This window comes from Podarcis gaigeae, assembly GCF_964106915.1.
Source record: "Podarcis gaigeae genome assembly, chromosome: 12".
Classification (NCBI taxonomy): Eukaryota; Metazoa; Chordata; class Lepidosauria; order Squamata; family Lacertidae; genus Podarcis; species Podarcis gaigeae.
The window spans coordinates 22,008,824-22,030,142 of record NC_139688.1 but is presented as its reverse complement, the minus strand read 5'-3'; the positions used below and the strand labels follow the sequence as shown (position 1 = coordinate 22,030,142).

The 21,319-nt window shown below is 43.8% G+C and overlaps 1 protein-coding gene across 1 annotated transcript in view; it reads left to right on the top strand.

The window, feature by feature from the left end:
* Positions 1–21,319, top strand: part of GPR158 (G protein-coupled receptor 158) — a 122,749-nt gene that overhangs the window by 5,189 nt on the left and 96,241 nt on the right. Inside the window, exon 2 of the mRNA XM_083704648.1 lies at positions 12,538–12,643. Coding sequence (XP_083560774.1) covers positions 12,538–12,643 — 106 coding nt within the window. The remainder of the gene's footprint in view (positions 1–12,537; positions 12,644–21,319) is intronic.

The following is a 21,319-nucleotide window of genomic DNA, read 5'->3' as shown; positions in this document are numbered from 1 at the left end:
CTGGCTCCAGCCTACCGGCCAGTGTGCCAGGCAAACTCCAGTTCTTGGTGCAGCATGAATCTGCGACCCGAGCTTCAGAAGCTAGGGCATGCTACTCAGCGGAGTAAACACTGTGCAATGGAAGTAGCAGGAGAGGCTGTGTGAGCATATTTACAAGCAGTTTATTCAGCGTACATCAAGACAAAAGGAAACATGTCTGATCTCCTTCGTGTCCAAAGCAAACAGCATAAGCAAAAGCTATGCACAAGCAGAAGTTCCCAGCAAGCTGTGCTGGAGTGTAAACAGGCATGTGACACACAACAATTATGCCTGTTCCTTAAGGTGGAACGGAACATCCCAACAAGTCATAGGTTTAAGTCGGTTTTATATATATATATATATATATATTATTAAGGTTTTTAAACATACATACAAAGATAAAAAACAATATAACATATATCATAACATACTTTCTTAACCTCTTTGGACTCCCTCACATCTCCCGCTCCAACTTGCATCATTGTCAATTCTTGCCCGCAATTTATCATCTTGTTTACAATCTTGTGTCACTTTCGTTTAACTATAATTTGTTAATTCTCCAATAAATTTATAATTTTTCCTCAACTTACTTGTCATTTTAATTCCATCTAATTTAGTGGTGCACAATTATTTATGATCTAGCATCCTTTCTTAACATTCAACCAAATTACAATGTTTTTTTAAATAAGTCTTAAATTTCTTCCAGTCTTCTTCAACCCTCTCCTCTCCCAGGTCTCGGATTCTGCCAGTCATCTCGGCCAGTTCCATGTAGTCCATCAGTTGCATCTGCCACTCTTCCAGTGTGGGTAGATCTTGAGTTTTCCAGTTCTTAGCGATGAGTATGGTTTAAGTCGGTTTTTGTCTCACGGGGAAGTTGGCATTCAGTAGATCTTTTCCACCTCCATTCACAACCACCAACTTAGATGGCTGTAAAAAGGGATTAGACAAATTCGTGGAGGAAAAAGGATCTCTCTGGAAGCTATGTGCTGCCTCCAGGACCCAAGACACCATGCCACTGAATGCCAGTTGCTGGGGAACATCAGGAGAAAGTGGTTGCCTTCATGCCCTACTTTTAGATATTCCATAAGCATACGGTTTGCCGTTGTGGAAAACAGGATGCTGGACTAAGTAAGCCATTGGTCTGATTCAGCAAAGCCCTTCTTAGGTTCGCCTTATCACATCTGTGCTGAATATTTTCATACCATGTTATAGACTTCATTTTCTATGAGAGCCAGTGTGGTGCAGTGGTTAAGAGCGGCAGATTCGGATTCTGGGGAACCGGGTTCGCTTCCCCACTCCTCCACATGCAGCTGCTGGGTGACCTTGGGCCAGTCCCGCTTCTCTGAAGTCTCTCAGCCCCACTTACCTCACAGAGTGTTTGTTGTGGGGGAGGGAAGGGAAAGGAGAATGTTAGCCGCTTTGAGACTCCTTTGGGTAGCAGGATATCAAATCCAAACTCTTCTTCTTTCTATGAACCTGGGCCTTGTAATGGACTAGATCCCTTTTTTTGGGGGAGGTGTTTCTCATGCCGCCCTCCCAGAGCCAGCCCTGCAGCACTTTGCAAGGTTGGGATCTGATCAGAGTCTTTGCAAAGGAGCTCAGGGAGGGCAGCATGAGAAGGACGCAACAACCATGCACTGTTCGATCCCAGCTCCTTGAGGGTGAGGCTGGAGCGGAGGGTCCATGACGTCCTGCTCAAAATTAGCCAGGGGGCAGTTGCATCTTGCTGCTGGCGTGGGTCCAGTTGCAACTATGTGTGTTCCTCCTTCTTGCACTGGGACAAGTAAATTGTAAGAGCAAGCTATAGGCAAGCAATGTAGCTGAGATAATAATTGCAGAATTGTTGCGTTGGAAGGCCCTGTGAGGGTCATTTAGTCCAACCCCCTAGCGAATAGACATTCCGTTGTGGTGACCGCAAGCTAGATTCAAGATTTGGTGCCTAGCTTATATACCGAAGTTTCTAATGCTGTTTTCACGCAGCCCTCCCCAGGTGGCTTTGCAAGGCTAGAATCTTGTCAGATCCCAGCTTCCCAGAAGCCAATTCATCTGACTTCAGTGGCTCTATGAAATTTTAAACAGGGTGTGGGTTTTTTTTTTTTTAAAAAAAGCATGAACATTTGCGTAAAGAAAAACATGGAGTTTACGTGAGCCTTTAGTGTCATAGGCCCAGTCCTGTGGAACTCTCTCCCAACAGAGGTTCAGTAGGCGTTTTCTGTGCCAACTTTTAAACGCCTCCACCATGGTTTACTCGTCTTTGTTTTTTACTTGGTATGCTTTTGTTGCATAGCTTTTTGTTTTCTGTTTTCAACTGCTTTCTGTGATACAGTGGAATATAAATCATTTTCTAAATAATTTTTATTTAGTTGCTGCCTCACGTACAGGAAGGCCAAAAAGCACTAGGAGTTCTCCAATCCACAGCCTAATATTATCTCCTCACACCTATGGAGTTCATGGGCAGTATTCCATGCCAGTCCTTCTCAGAGTAGACCCAATGAAGCTAATGGGCAGGGTTAACTTATTTTTGATTAGGACTTAGTTAAATACACACCCATATTTCTAGTTGAGGCAATACCTGCATGCTTTATTGGAGAGTTGAACCACTTATCTGGTTGCCTGTTTAGTGGCTGGAGGGACAGAACTGCCTGGAGAATGATGTTTGGCTGTACTTGATTTGATTCAATATAATATTTCTAAACTGCTTTTCCAGCAACCAAGCTGAGCTCAAGGTGGCCTTCTACAATAGCAAAGAATTAACAAATAAAAACAGCACTTCCTAGTACAAAAGAAACATGCAACTAAGGTACAATGAATGGATCAAAGCAACACAAAACAGCAAAATCACGAAATTCTTGTTCTAAGCACCTTTTCCATGTGTGTGTTAGCAAATCATACAACTGAAACATAATTTTCATTTAAATCCATTCACAATCTGAAATGTTAAAAAAAGTGGGGAAAATTATACCTGTGTCATTATATCATTACAATTAATCACCACACATGCCTCTCAAAATAGGCTTTTAAATTTCCCTTTCTCTGTGTCATTGAGTGATAACGAGGCTTTTAAAAATTCCAAACTCCTCTTGTTGAGTCCCTTAAGAGTAAAAGGATGAAATATTCATCTTTCTCTCCTTAAAATGCTGCACTGAGTCTTCCCCCAGCAAAATGCCTCTTGTGAGCCATCTGTTAGGGACATATTAATGTTCTGGTTTGCCTGGTCCTTCCCATTGGAATGAGAGAAATAACCTTTCAGTACATTTTCTCACCAGACAAGCCTTCAGCATTTGATATCCTTTCCAGCTTATCTTGGGGCTGCAACACTCAAAGCAAAATGTGCTACACAGATTTTTTTTTTTTTAAAGGACAGGCATTCTTCCCATTTAGGAAATGGATTGTATTTATTTCATATTCTTCAAATGTTCCTATTTTCTAGAACCAGCCCTTGGTAAATCACTGTCTCTCCTTTATCCCTAGATTTATTTATTTATTGCTTTTTGAGAATGCCTTGTTTTAAACTGGGTGTGGGGAACCTTTGGTCCTCCAACTGTTGCTGAACTATAACTCCCACCATACCTTTGCCTGTGCTTGCTGGGGGCTGGTGGGAGTTGTAGTTCTGCAACATGTGGAGAGCCAATGGTTCCTCAAACCAGTTTTGAACATTTCTTCCTCACCCCCGCTTCTGATCTCTGCAAATTCATACTGCAATCCTATGCATGTCTGTTCAGAAGCAACTCCTTTAAGTTCAGTGGGCACATTCCCAGGTAAGTGAGAATAAGTGTGCTCACCATCTCTGAATAGGGGAAGGATCTTTAATTCCCTCTGTTTGTAATGTTCAGGCAGTGAGTGCATTAGTTGCTAGAGCTCACAGGAGCTGATGTTGGTACCTGTCTATCTTGGGAAGCCATGGAGGAACGCGCCTTTGTGGGTGAAGTCAAGCTGTTGGCAGTTTGCAGCGCCTGCTGTGGCTGTAGAGTCCGATGTGGGAGAGACAGGTTTTATTGCAGCTGGGGCCGATGAAGGCATCCAGTTGTGCTGCTGCAGATGCACCATGGCATTCTCCCCCCCTCCGCTCTCCTCCCACCGGTCATTCCTCCTCTGGTTGCTGATATGGACTTGACTGCCTGTCTACATGCGCTGCGGTTGTCCGCAAGGGATTCCCACATGGCAATGTGGGATGTTGTTAGCCTTCATGTAACGTTTGCAGACATCTTTGTAGCACAGAGATGGTCTGCCAACGGGCCTGGTGCCTGAAGCCCGCTCCCTGTCAAGCACGTACTTGGGGATCCTGCCATCTTCCATTCTGTGGCCACAACCAATCCAGCATAGATATCGCTGAGACAGGGCTGGGAGAGCACATATTTGTTTGGAATTCTGTCCTGCCATGTGGCGCTGTGGGTTAAACCACAGAGCCTAGGACTTGCCGGTCAGAAGGTCGGCGGTTCGAATCCCCATGACAGGGTGAGCTCCCGTTGCTTGGCCCCTGCTTCTGCCAACCTAGCAGTTTGAAAGCGCGTCAGAGTACAAGTAGATAAATAGGTACTGCTCCGGCGGGAAGGTAAATGGCGTTTCCATGCGCTGCTCTGGTTCGCCAGAAGTGGCTTAGTCATGGTGGCCACATGACCCGGAAGTTGTATGCCGGCTCCCTCGGCCAATAAAGCGAGATGAGCGCAGCAACCCCAGAGTTGGGCATGACTGGACCTAATGGTCAGCTCCTGCAATGATTCAGGGGGGTTATTTTTTGGTGTGGAGGTGGGGAGAATCAGACTCCCTCTCTGTCCTCCCTTCCTTCTAAACATTATGTTTTTGCATATAGAAAGCTTCATCCTGTACTGTGTTTCCTCTGCTGGCAGAATTCAGCCAAGCAGTAATTGAAGCGAGAAAAGACTATTTAACGAGCTCTTTTGATTAAATTACCGGGAACTCCCCAGATATGCCGTGATCTATGCCATATATCTGATGGCGCATTAGAAACTGCCATAATCTCATTGACAAGATAGATTTCAGACCTGACTCTTGCAAACTGCTCCAAATGGTCCAGAGGGATTTCCCTTTGCAGGTGGATCTGATTCATATGCCCACATTGCTGTGCCCAGTTTTCTGATTAAATTTATTTTTAGTGAAGGCTGCTGTCCTCTTCAAAATGCACGCCGGAGGGGGAAAAAATATGGTAGTAGTACATCTGCTCAGTTCTGGGAGAGAAAGCTGCCCACATTTATGAAAGATGAACCGTAGGGAGGGGATTACATAGAATCATAGAACTGTAGAGGTGGAAGGGACCACAAGTGTCATCTATTCCCACCCCCTGCAGTGGATGGATATTTTGCCCTAACATGGGGCTGAAACCCCAAATCCTGAGATTAATAGTCTCTACCGACTGAGCTATCCCTTCCATAATGTGACTTGATCTAGTCTTCATGCAGACATGGACCAGATCATAGTGTGTTGCATGGGAAAACATTTGCCGATTGGAGTTCGGATTTCTGCACTGGCGTTGACTTAGAGCATGCATTCACACATGCATTCCCAAGTCTTTTCTTTCTCTCTCAAATGCTTAATATTTTTATTTAGATCCCACCTTTCCTGCAATGAATTTGAGGTGGTGTGTTTGGTTCTCTCCCCTCTCGTTTTATCCACAAAACAACCCTGTGAGGTAGCTTAGGCTGTAAGAGAGTGCAGTGGCGTAGCGTGGGGGGTGCAGGGGGGCCTGGCCGCACCGGGCACAACATCTGGGGGTTAGGGTTAGGGGGCACAAATTACTTGCCTTGCCCCGGGTGCTGACAACCCACGCTACGCCACTGAGAGAGTGTGTATGGCTGGTCCAAGGTCACACAGTGGCTGAATGGGGATTTGAACCCTAGTTGTCCACATCTCAGCCCAGCAAGTCCCCAGTCTTTACTTAACCACTGATTTGCACATACAGGGCTGTTTCTGAAGCACACAACCACTTTACTTGGGACAGGAGAAATCCCTGCTTCTTATTGGTAGAGAGAAAGTCGTGTGTCATAATTTACATGGCGTGGGTATGTAATTTTTCTGCTTACGTTCTTCTGCGCTGCAGTATGCTATACCTCTGAATTAAATCATAGTTTTCCTTCATCTTGCACCATACTCTTAAGAGGATCTTCGTTTCTACGATACAATAAAACAAATGTTTCAGATTTCTTATGGCATCCAAAACAACTGTTTAAAACACCCATAAATAAATAAATAAAACTAATAAGCAAAAACAAACCCAAAACCAGATTAAAGTACATGCCAGCATTCTGCATATGTCTGAAGGCTTGCCTAAACAAAAAAATGTTTTTAACAGGCACTTAAAGGAATTTCTTCTCATGCTGTGGTAGAAGGAAGTGCATACCTTCCAGATGCCCTGTGAAAAACAGGACATCCTGTTTCTTTGTGCAATATCTCGGTGGCCATTTTTGGTGCTGTGATCTTGTGTGCTCTCGCCCTGAGAAAGTGCTTTTTTTGGGGGGGGGGGCTTGGCAAGAGCGAGGCTGGCTATGTGTCTCGCCCAGGAGCACACCCTGGAAGACATGTGTCCCGGTTTTGCATTGGAAATACGGTGGTACCTTGGGTTAAGAACTTAATTCGTTCTAGAGGTCCATTCTTAACCTGAAACTGTCCTTAACCTGAGGTACCACTTTAGCTAATGGGGCTTCCTGTTGCCGCCGCGCTGCTGCTGCGCAATTTCTGTTCTCATCCTGAAGCAAAGTTCTTAACCCAAGGTACTATTTCTGGGTTAGCGGAGTCTGTAATCTGAAGCATCTGTAATCCGAGTTACCACTGTAGTTGGATGGTATGGAAGTGAGGGAGAAGGAAAACTCTGATCCTAAGATGGTTGGATGGCGCCATGTATGCTTCGTTCCGGCAACTCCTACCACCGAGCTGGTGCCAAATGTATTGCTTTCCTTTCCTTTCGACCACATCAGTGTGGCTGAGAGGGTTTTTTTGTTGTCTGGGCAGCCCAGGACCGCCATACACACTGCCCAGGTTTGCACCCCAAGGAGGCCACTTTGGTGCTGCTATCACAGCGGTTTGACTTCACCCCTGGAGGCACGCTCCACTGAGTTTAGGTGGCCTAATTCTAACCGTGGATACCTAAAAGTAGGTCTTATTGGCTCCAGCGAGATTTCTTCCTAGTAAAGTGTTAGTATACTTGCAGCACTGGGTGCTGTGAGAGGAGGGCCCCAACTTCCCTTTGAGTGCCTTTTCAATCAAAGAGCGACTCCTGACATTTATAGACTTCCTCTCCTGTCATGGTTGTAGAGGGGTTAGCTGTGTGAGTCTTTTGCAGCAAACACAGCAAGAAATCCTCTTAAGGACAAATAGATTAATTCTGGCAGGAGCTTTCGTGGTTTAGACCTGGATGCATGAAGTGTTTGTCTCAGTGGGTTGACATATATACATACAGGCACATGGATAAAGAGAGAGAGACAGTGTGAATAGCGAGGCCAAATGAAATGTAAGCACTCTAGCCTTTATGACATATCTGTGCAAAGCTCAAATGTGCACAAGATTAGCATGGCGGCCATACACAACAGCCGTAATTGGAGGTAACACAATCTTCCTAGCTCTGCTGAGCAACCTTATTGTATTGCCACGCAGCCAATTACTGCTGTTGTGCTTCTAGCTGAATCTAGCTGTTCTAGATGGAATCTACAGCAAGGAGAAAGATGATTTTCCACTGAGAGATTTTTGCATTCTGCAAGTGTTTCATGCCCTCCAACCATCAGTGTGGCATAGTCCCCGGGCTGGTGTAGTGGTTAGAGTGCTGGACTAGGACCTGGAAGACCAGGGTTCAAATCCCCACTTCAGCCACAAAGCTCACTGGGTTACCTTGAGCTAATCGCTCACTCTCAGTTTAAACTACCTCATGCAGACCTTCCAAGTGTTGCTATTTTCCAAGAACAGTCCTGGCTTTACAGGAGCTGTCCCGGTTTCTGATTTAATCCCAGAATGTCCCTCTTTTCCTTAGGACGTCCCTATTTTCATCAGAGAAATGTTGAAAGGTATGACTCATGGGGTTGTTGTGAGTATAAAATGTGGAGGAGATGTATGTCATATATAAATAATGTAATATAAAAAATAACTAATAATACAATAGGTCAGTGGTTCCCAAACTTATTTTCCCTCACAGATGACTTGAAAATTGCTGAGGACCTCTTAATGATTGTTCTGCCTGTTGTAGCAATTGTGATGCGCTGTGCTACATGCTAAACTATTTTTAATTGTATTTTCATTGCTTCTTTTATTTCTTATATTGTATTCCATAGCGTTGCAAGTTGCATGCTACAGATTTTAGATTGCAATGCAATAAAATACAATATAAGGAGCAAAAAAGGAAATAAAGCAATATAATATAATTAGAAATCAGAACGAACACTTAATGTGCACATGCTGCGGACCACATGAATGAAGCTTGCAGATCACTAGTGGCCCATGGACCACAGTTTGGGAGTCTTTGAATCCCACACCACTTAAAACTAACTTCCAGGTTTTAACAACCGCTGAAGGAACAAAGGGAACTGCCTTATGCTGCATCAGACCATAGGTATATTTTGCTCAATATTTCCTACACTGACTGGCAGTGTATTTCCAGGGTTTTAGGCAGATGTCTCTCCCACCCCTACCTGGAGATTCCAGGGATTGAACTTGGGACCTTCTGCCTCTAAGGGGGCTGCTCCTTCCCTGAGCTATGGTCCTTCCCCCTGTGTTTCATTTAGCACCTGCTCCTCTGTCTCACCTTTCTCCCAAATGATGCAACCTGCCCTGCAACATGGGGTTTGTAATAACAGGCTTGTCTTTCTGTCCTCTTGTATGGATTGCTCTGATTTAATGAATTTGAATTGCTCTAGACACTTGAACATGCTATAGTTTATTCTCAGCCTGGGATAGCTCAGCTGGTAGAGCCCCAGACTCTTAATCTCAAGGCCAGGGGTTCAAGCCCCACGTTGGGCAAAAGATACGTGCATTGCAGGGGGTTGGACTGCATGGCCCTTGTGGTCCCTTTCAACTCAGAATTCTACGATTCTGTGATCAGTGTGCATAGCTGCAACATATCTGTTGATGGGCTTTCAAACTACTAAGTTTGTAGTACTTCATGCTAGCATTGTAAATAATAAAAACAATGATGATGATAGACATTGGGGAGCTAGCTTTCTGTGGGCAAAATGTGCTATACGAATGTCAGATGGTCTTCAATTACCTTCGTTGGTTCGTTTTGAATACCGAATTCTGAAAAGCGCCACTGCCAGTCTCACTGAATATCAGGCTGATCTAATGCTGCTGACAAGCCAAATTGTACTTATCGTGCATTTAACGTCTTATGTCCTGATCAAACATCTGGACAGCACAGTTAATACGGCACCTGCTTAGTAGGTTAATAGATAATTCATTTTTAGGTTTTTAATTCTATTTGGTCATGGAGGTTTCAAGATAAGCTGTGATGCATTATTATTATTATTATTATTATATTATTATTATTTCTTCTCTCAAAAGTAAAAAAAGAATAACAGTGCAAGGTAAAAATCTCAATATAAACTCAAATAAATCCACTACCCATCCTGGGCAAACTGCATCCGCCACTAAATATTTTCCTATTTCACCTCCTTTGGCTACTTCTGCCCACTGTGTTTTACATCCAATATTCTGTTGAATACCCAGCCTCCTTCATGTACTAACGTGGTACCCCTCTGTTTGTTTCTGATGCTACTGTCTCTCTACCTTGTTCCTGATCCTCCCTCTCTAATTTAAGCTCCTCAATTCTCACCCCCTTTAAATACACTGAAGGAAGTAATCTTCAAATACGTGAACAGGCTTTTTTGGCCGTGTATGCGTTACTGGCTTAAAACGCAGTGAGGTTGTTCTTTTCTTTTGGCTGCATTTCAAAACTGTGTTTGTACATGGTTGTACAGATCAGCACGGTTTTCTGTGTATCTTAATCTGCCTGCTGTATGTCCACACCAGGAAGCAGGGATGTATTCAGCCAATGAGCAGGTCTCGATTGGGATCAAAACTGGTTTGGTGCATCAGAATGCAGTATTTCACAAGAAACAACAGGGTGGATGTGGATTGGGGTTGTTGTCACGTGCACACGGCTTCCCAACCCAGTGGTGGGGAGAGCACTAGATGTAGAGTAAATGGGAGTGTGTAGACAGCCTTACTCTGTTGCTTCAGAAGCCTAGGGATTGATTAAATCAGCTTCATGTACAGGAGAATAGGAGAAATATGCTATTACTAATTCGACAATGGAGTCAATTACCTAGAGCAGGGGTAGCCAACATGGTGCCGTCCAGTTGATGTTGTACTATAGTTCCTATCAGCCTCAGCAAAAATGGCCAATGGTCAGGTATGGTGAGAGTTGTAGCCCAGTTGGAGAGCCCCATGTTGGCTATCCCTGACCTAGAGGGGTGCCCGGCCCTTCCTTACTGGAGGTTTTCAGCCACCTACCAGCAATGCTCTACTGATGGATTTCCAGCATTGAGCCGGGGGTTTAGTGGCCCACTTCCAGGAGTCACCTGGAGCAGCTGAAATTCTCCGCACCTGTTCCTTAGATTTGCCATCATTTCTTGGCTCCTGGTCCTGTGCCTTCACAGTCGCAACTTGAACTACAGATATTACCAAACGTTTCTTACCATGAGAAGCCTCAAATCATTCTTGCTATTTTTATTTATTAAATTTGTATATCACCCTTCACCCAAAGATCCCAGGTTCACAACAGGAAAAAAAAATACAAAACCAGGACATAAAATATTTAATAAAACAAAAAAACCCACAAATAACCCCCCTCCCCCTTCATCTCAGGGCAGTTCACAAATGAAATTCTGCCTAACTGCATGAAAATGTCCCTGGTCTTCCTGACCTTAGAAATGTGTAATTTGTGGGTTATGTTATGTTTAAGCCCTGTAGTGTCCTCCATTTCTGGGCCAAAGCAATTCTCGTTGCAGCCAGCATCCATGTCAAAAGTTCCTTAGTTTGGTAAAATTGCTGTTGGATCATCCCACAAGTTCAAAAGGGCAACCTGTGGGGAGGCTTGGATGGGACATTTAACATTTTTAAAAATATTTCTCCGAAAAGATTGGTCCAAAATTCAGATGCCAGAAGTACCTGAGTTGTATTCAAGGGCAGCCCTGTATTGAGCAGGGAGTTATGAAAGCATGAGTCAGCATTGAAAAATCCTCTCTGTTGAAGAAGGGATGAGTCTACACAATAAACACAGAAGATAAAAAGCACTTCTGGCCCCCACAGCAAACCTGTTTATTGAAAAGCAGGTCAAGCAGGACTCTTAGGCTCTGTACCTGTAGTTGGTTAAGTAATTCTAAGCCTTCTGATTCAATCAAGAACATTCTGCAAAGGGAGCCAATTCCACAAATGGCTCATAAATCTAATTGACTAATATTGGATTGCATCCAGTGTTGGTCATACGCAGAGTAGGTAGGCCCACTGAAATCAATGGGTGCGAGGAGTCCTGTGGATAGCTCAGTTGGTAAAGCATGAGATTCGTAATCTCAGGGTTGTGGGTTTGAGCCCAACATTGGGCAAAAGATTCCTACATTGCAGGGGGTTGTACTAGATCACCCCTGTGGTCCCTTCCAACTCTACAGTTCTATGATTCTATGACTAACCAAAGTCCATTGATTTCAATGGGTCTGTTCAGAGGAGATCTTAGCTGAATACAACTCCTATTAGAGTACTGTGAAAATTGTGAAATCTGCTTGATGCAATTCTTTATGTGATACTGGCAGCTATTGACAATGGCGGAAACAAAACGAATGGCTCTCTTCCAGCTTAACATCTCATGTCGAGCAACACATGAGCTGATGATGATTCAGAGAAGGCTTAAGAGTCGACTGGGAGCTTGTTGTGATGTTGTTTTCAGACTGTAATGGAGAGACTGAATAGGTTAGACTGGGCCAACATCTGTGGGATGGGTAGGAGTACACAAGCTTTTGAAATGAAGAATTGCACAAAACATAAAGCATTTGCAGCTATCCACTAATGTGTAACAGCCCACTAAAAAGGTATCCTTTTTACTCATGGTACTAATAACCAGAGCAAGTTTGGCACTCGTTATCAGAACCAACTTAGTGAGATGATTGGTGTGTATGGATTTAACAGTGCTTAGCTGAATTTCTTTTTAGGTGCTATTTTGTTAATGTTGTTAACATTGCTTTATAGAAATGCTATATTGATTTGTTAATCATATTATATGACCCATGCTGTAAATGTCTTGTTTAGCTTATTTTCTGGTTGCTGTTTAGTTACTAGTGTTTTATAGATTGCAGTTGTTTTATTCATGCTTTGTTAATTATCTTATATGATTTATGCTGTATTTATGATGTTCTGCTGTTATTTACTGTTTGTTAGTATCCTAGAAATACAGTACATCAAATCAAATAACCATAGCTTTTCATAAATGCAATTAAGATTCAGCACTACATTCCCACCATTTTTAACAGTGAAAGGAAAATGTTGTGTTGAATCTATGTGAATTAATGGTATTTCTTATTCTTCTTCCAGGGGTGTTGTGAAAGTGGACATAAACTTACAAAAAGTGGACATTGACCAATGTTCAAATGAGGGCTGGTTTTCAGGAACTCACACATGCCACTTAAATAGCTCTGAGGTAAGGAAACGTACCTTAATCTCAATGAATGATGTATTCTACCATGTTTCGCTTTGATTTCCACATTGCAAGACTTAACCTTATTTTCCTGTTTTTAAATGGGAATAAGCTTCCCACACAAGATGGACCATACAAGCTTTCAATGGCAGCGAACTGTAGAACAAGGTAACTTTGTGGTTGGCAACTGCTGTTCCTTCATCCAAGCCATAGAAGGCTCTTGTAATAAATGGGCTGAAGTTCCTATTTTGGGCTTATGTCTAGTAATCACTTTTAAATGCATGGGCACAAATATATGTGGATGCACACCCACCCACACGATTCATGTACAGCCAGACTTGTGGTCCTTTATTTCAGTGCTAAACATACAAGGAAATGCACATAAAAAACCCCCAACAACATGCGTAGGAAAATAATATCTTGGTTTAAATGTAACGCTAAGCCAAATTACGGCTTAGTGAGAACAAGCAAGTGCACTGGTACACATTGGGAAAATTGTGGCTACTTTGCTCCTCGCATACTCTTGCTGATGCTCTATCAGGAGCTAAGTCATGATTTGGCTTAGTGTTATGTGTGAACCCAGGCTTGTGTTGTTTTAAGCAAACCTCATAATCGAGGTTGGTTCTTGGCTTACTGGTCGTGGTTTGTTGGGGGAGACAAACCATGAGCTCAGATTTGCATGTAATGCTGAGACAAACCATGGTTTAGCTCCTGGTAGCAGTGCATTTAATTGCATGATTATATACATATTTGATCAGAACTAAACCCTCATTCAATGAGATTTTCTCCCCTGGGGCCAACATGGTACCTCCAGATGTCGATGGACTGCAACCTCCATCATCCCTGACCATTTACTACCAGGCATAGGCTGCTGGGAGATGTATTTAGACAACATCTGGGGTGGTACCTTGTTGACTCCTCCTGATCTGCGGGATTCTAACCATGTGCCTGGGTTGGACCTTGAATGTAGGAGGTATGTATTTAAGTTATGACTTTGGGTGTGTGACTGGTTTTCAGAAGTATGCTTGTAGTGTGTGGCCTGATTCTGCTTACTTGGAAGTAGACATTGTGTTCAAGAGTACTCCCCTCCTAAGCAGGAGTGTAGCATATTCAGTGGTATTCAGCCTGTTCGGACTGGTAGGGTGGAAGACAGGGAGATCGACAGTAGGTGGCGCTAGAGCCAGTGACAGGCAGAGCCAACAAATTCTAGTGTTGTCCCCATCCTCCTCCCTACCAGGTTCTACAACGGCAACACTGAGAGTGATGAGGATGAAGCTGACAGCCAGGGCCACGCTCTAAACTTGCTGTTAAGTAAGAAGACAGGAAAGTGAGGGCTGGCTGAGGGCAGTGCCTCATTTGCTCAAATGGATCAACCGCCGCTGGGAGTACCGTATTTTTCGCTCCATAAGATGAACTTTTTTCCTCCTAAAAAGTAAGGGGAAATGTCTGTGCGTCTTATGGAGCAAATGTGTGGTCAATCACTGGCTCCCTTTCCAGTCCCACCCCCTTGCCCAGGCCTCCATTGTTGAATGTTCTCCAGACTGAGACTGTTTCCCCAGTGACATGTGACTGGCTGATTAGATTATCTGTCTTGAAACTGTAGAAACTGCAGAACTGTGAGTTGAACCCCATAAAAACAGGATTTTTCTCCTTTGCAAAAGAAGCTGCACAACTTTGAGCTGATCCTCAAAAAAACGGGGCTTCCCCCCCTTTCCTCCTCTAAAAACTAGGTGCGTCTTATGGTCAGGTGCGTCTTATGGAGCAAAAATTCGGTATTTCAGCTGTAGAAAAGAAAGACCAGGAGGGAGGTGTCCATAACGTAGCAGAATGACGAAAGAACAGCAAGACAAATTCTGTGGGGAAGGTCCTTAGCATCTGCTTTGCACCAGAAGGTCCCAGGTTCAATCCCTAGCATCTCCAGGTAGGGCCGGGAGGGACCCTTCCTGAAATCCTGGGGAGATTCTCCCAGTGTAGTCAATCCCCTGCTATCAAGCCAACTCAGTATGGCAGCTTCCTATGCTCTTTGACTCTGATTAGTCACTTATCAACCATTTGTTGTAACTCTTTGCTTTGGCTAGCTGCACATGAAGGAGTTTGGGTTCACGTAAGGATCAGCATCTTTCAGACTTCCAAGATCCTGCCTCCTATTTTGGTTTTAAGAAAAACAACAACTAAGCAAAAGCCTGTTACTTGTGAACGATCTGAACGCTATAAATAGCTATAATTATCTTCCGCATACAGCCTGACTGATGGAGAACATAAGAAACACAATTAATTATAGCAGAAACAAATCAACCCTGTCATCCTGGTCATGGCCACTGTTTGCCCTTCTCATCCTGCATACAGTGGTACCTCGGGTTAAGTACTTAATTCCTTCCGGAGGTCTGTTCTTAACCTGAAACTGTTCTTAAGCTGAAGCACCACTTTAGCTAATGGGGCCTCCCGCTGCTGCCGCTGTGCCGCTGGAGCACGATTTCTGTTCTCATCCTGAAGCAAAGTTCTTAACCTGAAGCACTATTTCTGGGTTAGCGGAGTGTGTAACCTGAAGCATATGTAACCTGAAGCGTATGTAACCCAAGGTTCCACTGTATTTGTAAATATAGTGAATATTGCAAAAAAAATTCCATATGTCTCTGGTGATTTACATTGGTCAGAATCTAGGTGACATTGTCCAGTACTCAGCTCTGTGGTGGGGGGCCAGGGCCCTCCAGACCCAATACATTTTATAGTGGTCTCCTTAAATACTTTTTTTAGGGGGGTACGGGAGGCGTGATTTGTATACAGTTGAGGGAAGTCAGGCAGTTGGAGCTTGTGAGTCTTACTAAGTCCTTTCAAGCTTTTCCTCCGTACTTGGATTATTGCCATTCCCAAGGGCATTCTCAATGCTTGGAAGCAGGGAGTTTGCAATGACACTGTGACAATATTATTATTATTAATTTTTAATTGTTATTAAATTTGTATACCTTTATCCAAATATCACAGGTTGGGTCACGACATAAAAATACAAAATGGGAACACAAAATACACAGTAAAATGAAAACAAACCAATAACTCCCCTCCCCCCACAAATATATTTAAAAGACCATAGAATAGTCAATCCCTTTCACGAGCTGCAGAAAAGGGTTTCTTTTGAATTTCTCATTTCCCTAGAGTTGGCCTCTGTCAGGGGATGCCTTTGCCAGGGGAAAAGATAAGAGGTGGTGAACTTTAAAATTTCGATGCCAAAATGAAATCCTCCTCCTGGAGCTGACATTTTGATTTGTGCCTGGAATTCCATTCGGGAGCATCTGAAGAGTGAATCTGCTGTTGGCTCTTAATTGTTTTGCATGCAGAATAAATTCCAGTGCAGGTCTGCTGCTTGAGTTGTTTTTAGATCTCAGGAGCATGATGGAAAGCAAGACAGGATGTAAGAAAGCAGGAGATCATGAATGATGCATAAGGATGTCTGCAGTTCCTGAGCATTTCACCCTTAAAACTAGAACTCAGCTTTGTTTATTTCTCCGGGCCAAGCTAGACTGCAGTTGCCTTTTTTTTTAAAAAGGTGCTTTTTTGCATACTTGAATGGTGTGACCAAGTGGATGTTGTAAAACAGATTAAAACACCTTTAATGAGGTAGGAAGGGATGCGGGTGGTGCTGTGGGTTAAACCACAGAGCCTAGGACTTGCCGATCAGAAAGTCGGCAGTTCGAATCCCCGCAACGGGGTGAGCTCCCGTTACTTGTCCCTGCTCCTGCCCACCTAGCAGTTCGAAAGCACATCAAAAGTGCAAGTAGATAAATAGGTACCGCTCCAGCGGGAAGGTAAACGGCGTTTCTGTGCGCTGCTCTGGTTCGCCAGAAACAGCTTAGTCATGTTGGCCACATGACCTGGAAGCTGTACGCCAGCTCCCTCGGCCAATAAAACCAGATGAGCGCCACAACCCCAGAGTCGGCCATGACTGGACCTAATGGTCAGGGGTCCCTTTACCGTTACTTTAATGAGGTAGGATCTATCTGAAGCATAGCAAAAGCTGGGACCCAGGTCAGTTTGCACTGCTGGGTGGGGGAACTTGGGGAATAAGGATCAGTTTAACTTCTCTTACAGCCAAACCAGGCATGGCACCACTCAAGCAATTTGCCATGGCATGAATGGTTTTCAAAGTAAATAGCAGCCACTTGGGGCTGGGGCTGTAGCCCTCCAGATGATGATGGACTACAGCCCACCTTTATCCCTGAGCATCAGCCCTGCTGTCTGGAGCTGATGGGAGTTGAAGCTTAGCAGCCTCCAGGTGTGTGTGTGTGTGTGTGTGTGTGTGTGTGTGACAGGCTCCCTATTGCTTCCATTGGAGGAGGAGATCTAGGCAACCCCCTCTTACAAACTGGGTTAACGATGAGAGGGGCTCGGAATTAAAAATAAAACAAAACATAGAATTCTTGCTTCATTGGCGAGGCTGAATCCAGAACATTTTCCACCCTCTCTCACCTTTTCTTCTGCCTTTATCTTAAGGTTGTGAGCTCAAAGTGTTTAGCACTCAGAGTCCACCTCCACTAGAATAATAGAATCACAGAATTGTAGATTTGGAACGGACCCAAATGGTCATCTAGTTCAAATGCCTGCAATACAGGAATCTCAGCTAAAGCATCCATGACAGATGGCCATCCAACCTCTGCTTCAAAGCCTCCAAGGAAGGAGAGTCCTCCACCTCCAAAAGGAGTCCATTCCACCGTCGAACAAGTCTGTCAAAAAGTTTTTCCTGGTGTTTAGCTGGAATCTCCTTTCTTGTAACTTGAAGCCATTGGTTTAAGTCCTACCCTCCACAAGAGGAGAAAACAAGCTTGTTCCATCTTCCATATGACAGCCCTTGAGATATCTGAAGATGGCTATCATATCTCCTCTCAGCCTCCTCTTTTCCAGTAGTTAAAATGCCATTATTATGATTATTTTGCTATTATGCTTTGCATTATGTTTTTATTATTATGCTGTATAGACTATGTTCTTAATGTTGTACACCGCCCTGGGGTCTTTGGATAAATGGTGGTATATAAATTGAATTAAGAAAAACAACAACAAAGTAGTGCTTCCTTTCTTCCATTATTTAGGAACAGGGTTGCTGCAAATTCTAGAGGAACTCTCAATAGGAATGTTGCATTGGTACCTTAGGAATGGATGTTTCACCTGGAAGTAGCCTTTAACCAGGTGAGAGGAAGCTTTGGCCCTTCAGAAGCTGCTGAACTACAACTCCCATCATCCCTGGCCAGTGGTCATGGTTGCTGGGGCTGATGAGTGTTGTAGTTCAGCAACATCTGGAAGGCCCAAGGTTCCCCACAGTTTTCATTGGCCTGGTGGTGCTCGCCACATGTTTTGGACTCGAATGATCTGGGGGGTGATGGGAATTGTAGTTCAAAGCATCTGGAGGGCAGCAGGTTGGAGCAGGCTCCTTTTAACTGCTTAACAGAAACTTGACATTGCTTAAGCCTGGCCAGCTACCAGCTTTCTAAAATGAAAGGACACGAGTAAATAGGAATAATGGCATGAAAAACGTACTGGAAACAGCAAGGATTTGACATTTAGTTTGCTTAATGAATGGTGGTGTAGCCAGTATTCTGCTCACATTTGGGACTGCCTTATGAAAGGCAGATCGAGGGTGCCAAGGGGCCAGGTTTCTATTTACACTCTTTTCAGAAAGAGCAAAGCGAGAATAAGTAGGTCATGGTGACGGGAAGATTTTGTGTGTTGCAGCTCTGGAGAATGTACTGCATGCTGAAGAGAGAAGGGCAGCTCGACTGATAAAGAGGGATGGAGCATTTCACACAAGAAGAACAGTGTACATTAGGGCTTTTTTTTTTTTGCATTTAGAAGGAATGATTACTTTAAAGGTACGGTAGAGATTTACCAAATGGCATGGAGGGATTAAGTAGAGACAAGTTATTTCTTGCAAAACATTTGAAGTTTGGCTCATCCACAGGAATTGATGAGCAGTAGTGACAGGACCCTTTCAAACCATGCACAACTCTCAGTCCAAGTGCCAAGCTAGACATGGAGCAATTCACACAATTAGCAAGTGCGTGGATGATTTTTAAATATGCAAATAGCAAGCGGGGGGGGGGGGGCTGATCTAAACTTGGACTTTGATGAGGTAGGGCAGAAAGGAGTGTTACATCTTTTGCCCACCACACCTGCTATTTGCACTGGAAGGCAAACTCCCATTTGCACCTGTAGAAGCCTATTTTCCAGCACTAATAGCAGATACAGCGTACGTGATCTGGATTGTGACCCCAGTGGGACCCCCCATTAGGGGATTCTACCTGTTATTTGCGCCAGAAGGAAAGCTGCCATTGGTGCCAATGGGAGCTTTCCTTCCCGTGCAAATAGCAGACACAAAGAACTGGGGTGGGGGACAACGATACAGATCTGGATTGGGACCACAGTGGGAGGCAAAGGGTTAAACCTCTGTATCTTCACCAGGTCCCTGACCAAACTGGGGCTACCTCAGCAGATTTACTTAAACACAAGCACACATGAACCTACGCAATCACACACCCAACAGTTGAGAATAAATGGTTTCACACCTGATTTGGCTCTGAGAGCTGGTGTACTGCAACGAATGGAGTTCTGGGCTCAGATCAGGGAGGTCTCAGCTCAAGTCCTAAAGCTCTGTATAAACATTTCCTTATACTCATATTCATCTAATAGGTTCAGCTTGCATTTAAAGGTGAACCTCGGTAGGTGGCACTTTTGAAACAATTTTGCTGTGCTGTTTTCCAGCCAAGTAATGGGTACAAAGTTATTGTTAGTGGCCCCCTATGGTTTGAATGTGTGGCTTGTATCTACCATAAGCTGAGCATTCAGTATTGTGGGCCAAATTTTATGGAGCTTCCTTTCAGTTGAGGTCAGATGGGCTCCCTCATTGTTGAACTTCTAGCCCCTACTCAAGACTTTCAAGGGTTTTGTTATGATTTCAGTAGGGGCTTTAGCTGAATTCTGATTTTTTATAGTTTAAATTAATTTTTATCTTCCTTGTCCTGAGCTTCTGTATGTCACAGACCTTAAGCTTTATATAAATTGTCGAAATGATAATGATAGATTAGAAGGCGGCATGCAGGGGGCGACAGGAGACTCCAGAGGGAATAGCAAATTGGCATAAAATAAAATAAAATGGCTCCCTTCTTTTAGTTTTGCTTGAGATAGCTGCTGGATTCAAAGCCCTTCTGTCAATACACCAAATGGATTCCGCCTAACAATAGTTGTTGTTGTTTAGTTCTTTAGTGGTGTCCGACTCTTCGTGACCCCATGGACCAGAGCACGCCAGGCACTTCTGTCTTCCACTGCCTCCCACAGTTTGGTCAAACTTCCCGCAGTTTGGTCCCCTTCTCCTTGTGCCCTCCATCTTTCTCAACATCAGGATCTTTTCCAGGGAGTCTTCTCTTCTCATGAGGTGGCCAAAGTATTGGAGCCTTAGCTTCAGGATCTGTCCTTCCAGTGAGCACTCAGGGCTGATTTCCTTAAGAATGGATACGTTTGATCTTCTTGCAGTCCATGGGTCTCTCAAGAGTCTCCTCCAGCACCATAATTCAAAAGCATCAATTCTTCGGCGATCAGCCTTCTTTATGGTCCAGCTTTCACTTCCGTACATCACTACTGGGAAAACCATAGCTTTTACTATACAGACCTTTGTTGGCAAGGTGATGTCTCTACTTTTTAAGATGCTGTCTAGCTAACAATAGTATATTTATTCAATTTCTAACCCTCCTTTTTCTCCAAGGAGCTGTCCACAACAACCCTGTGAGATAGGTTAGGCTGTAATGTAGTGACTGGCCCAAGGCTGCCCAGTGAGCTTCATGGCAGAATGGAGATTTGAACCCTGGTCTTCCAGGTCCTAGTCCGACACTCTAACCACTACACCACATCTCCAGCCCACTGTGCCCAATCTTAAAGATCAGTTTGGATCTGTCCTTTTTAATTGTCTCATTGCACCGTTTTGAATTGCACATGGCTCTTTGTCTCAGGTTGTTGGCGAAGCACCCCAGATGATAAGCTATACTTAGCAAGTGTGATAGTGACTCATTAAAGTTTGAGCCTTAAGTTATTTGTGAGAGCACAAGAATGCAGGTGGAAAATATAGGTGTTGTGACGTGAAATAAATAAATAGAACTGCGCGCCACCTTCTGTTCTTTCTTAATTTGGGCAGTGAAATTCTGTATATTAAAAAGCTGTGACATTCCCTTTTTGCACACAAATGGATTAACATCTTCTACTATGGGCAAGTCTCAAGTTGAACAAAATGTATGATGTGGCAATACACCCTCTAAGGGCTAAGAAGAATTCATGCACCTGATGCCGACGTCATAATGAGTAATAGGATAGTAAGAAAAATGAGTTCTCTTAGGAAACCTGACAGCTTAAATTAGGTCCCAGGAGCACAATATCCATCTTGAAATGCCAGCAACCCTTGGGAAGCAGAAGAAATACAAAGGCTAGCCAAATGAATATTTTGTTGCTGTTGGCCTGTGTGTGAGTGTGTGTGTGTGTGTGTGTGTGTGTATTAATGCAATCCTTTTACTCTAACTTCTGATGGTGCTGACTTATTGCCAGTGTTTCATCTCAAACTGTAATATCAGAATTTTATGCTAGATGTCATTAGAGAGAGAAAAGAAAGTAAGTAAGTTGAGTCTCCTGGGAGATTCTCTGCAAGCAATATAG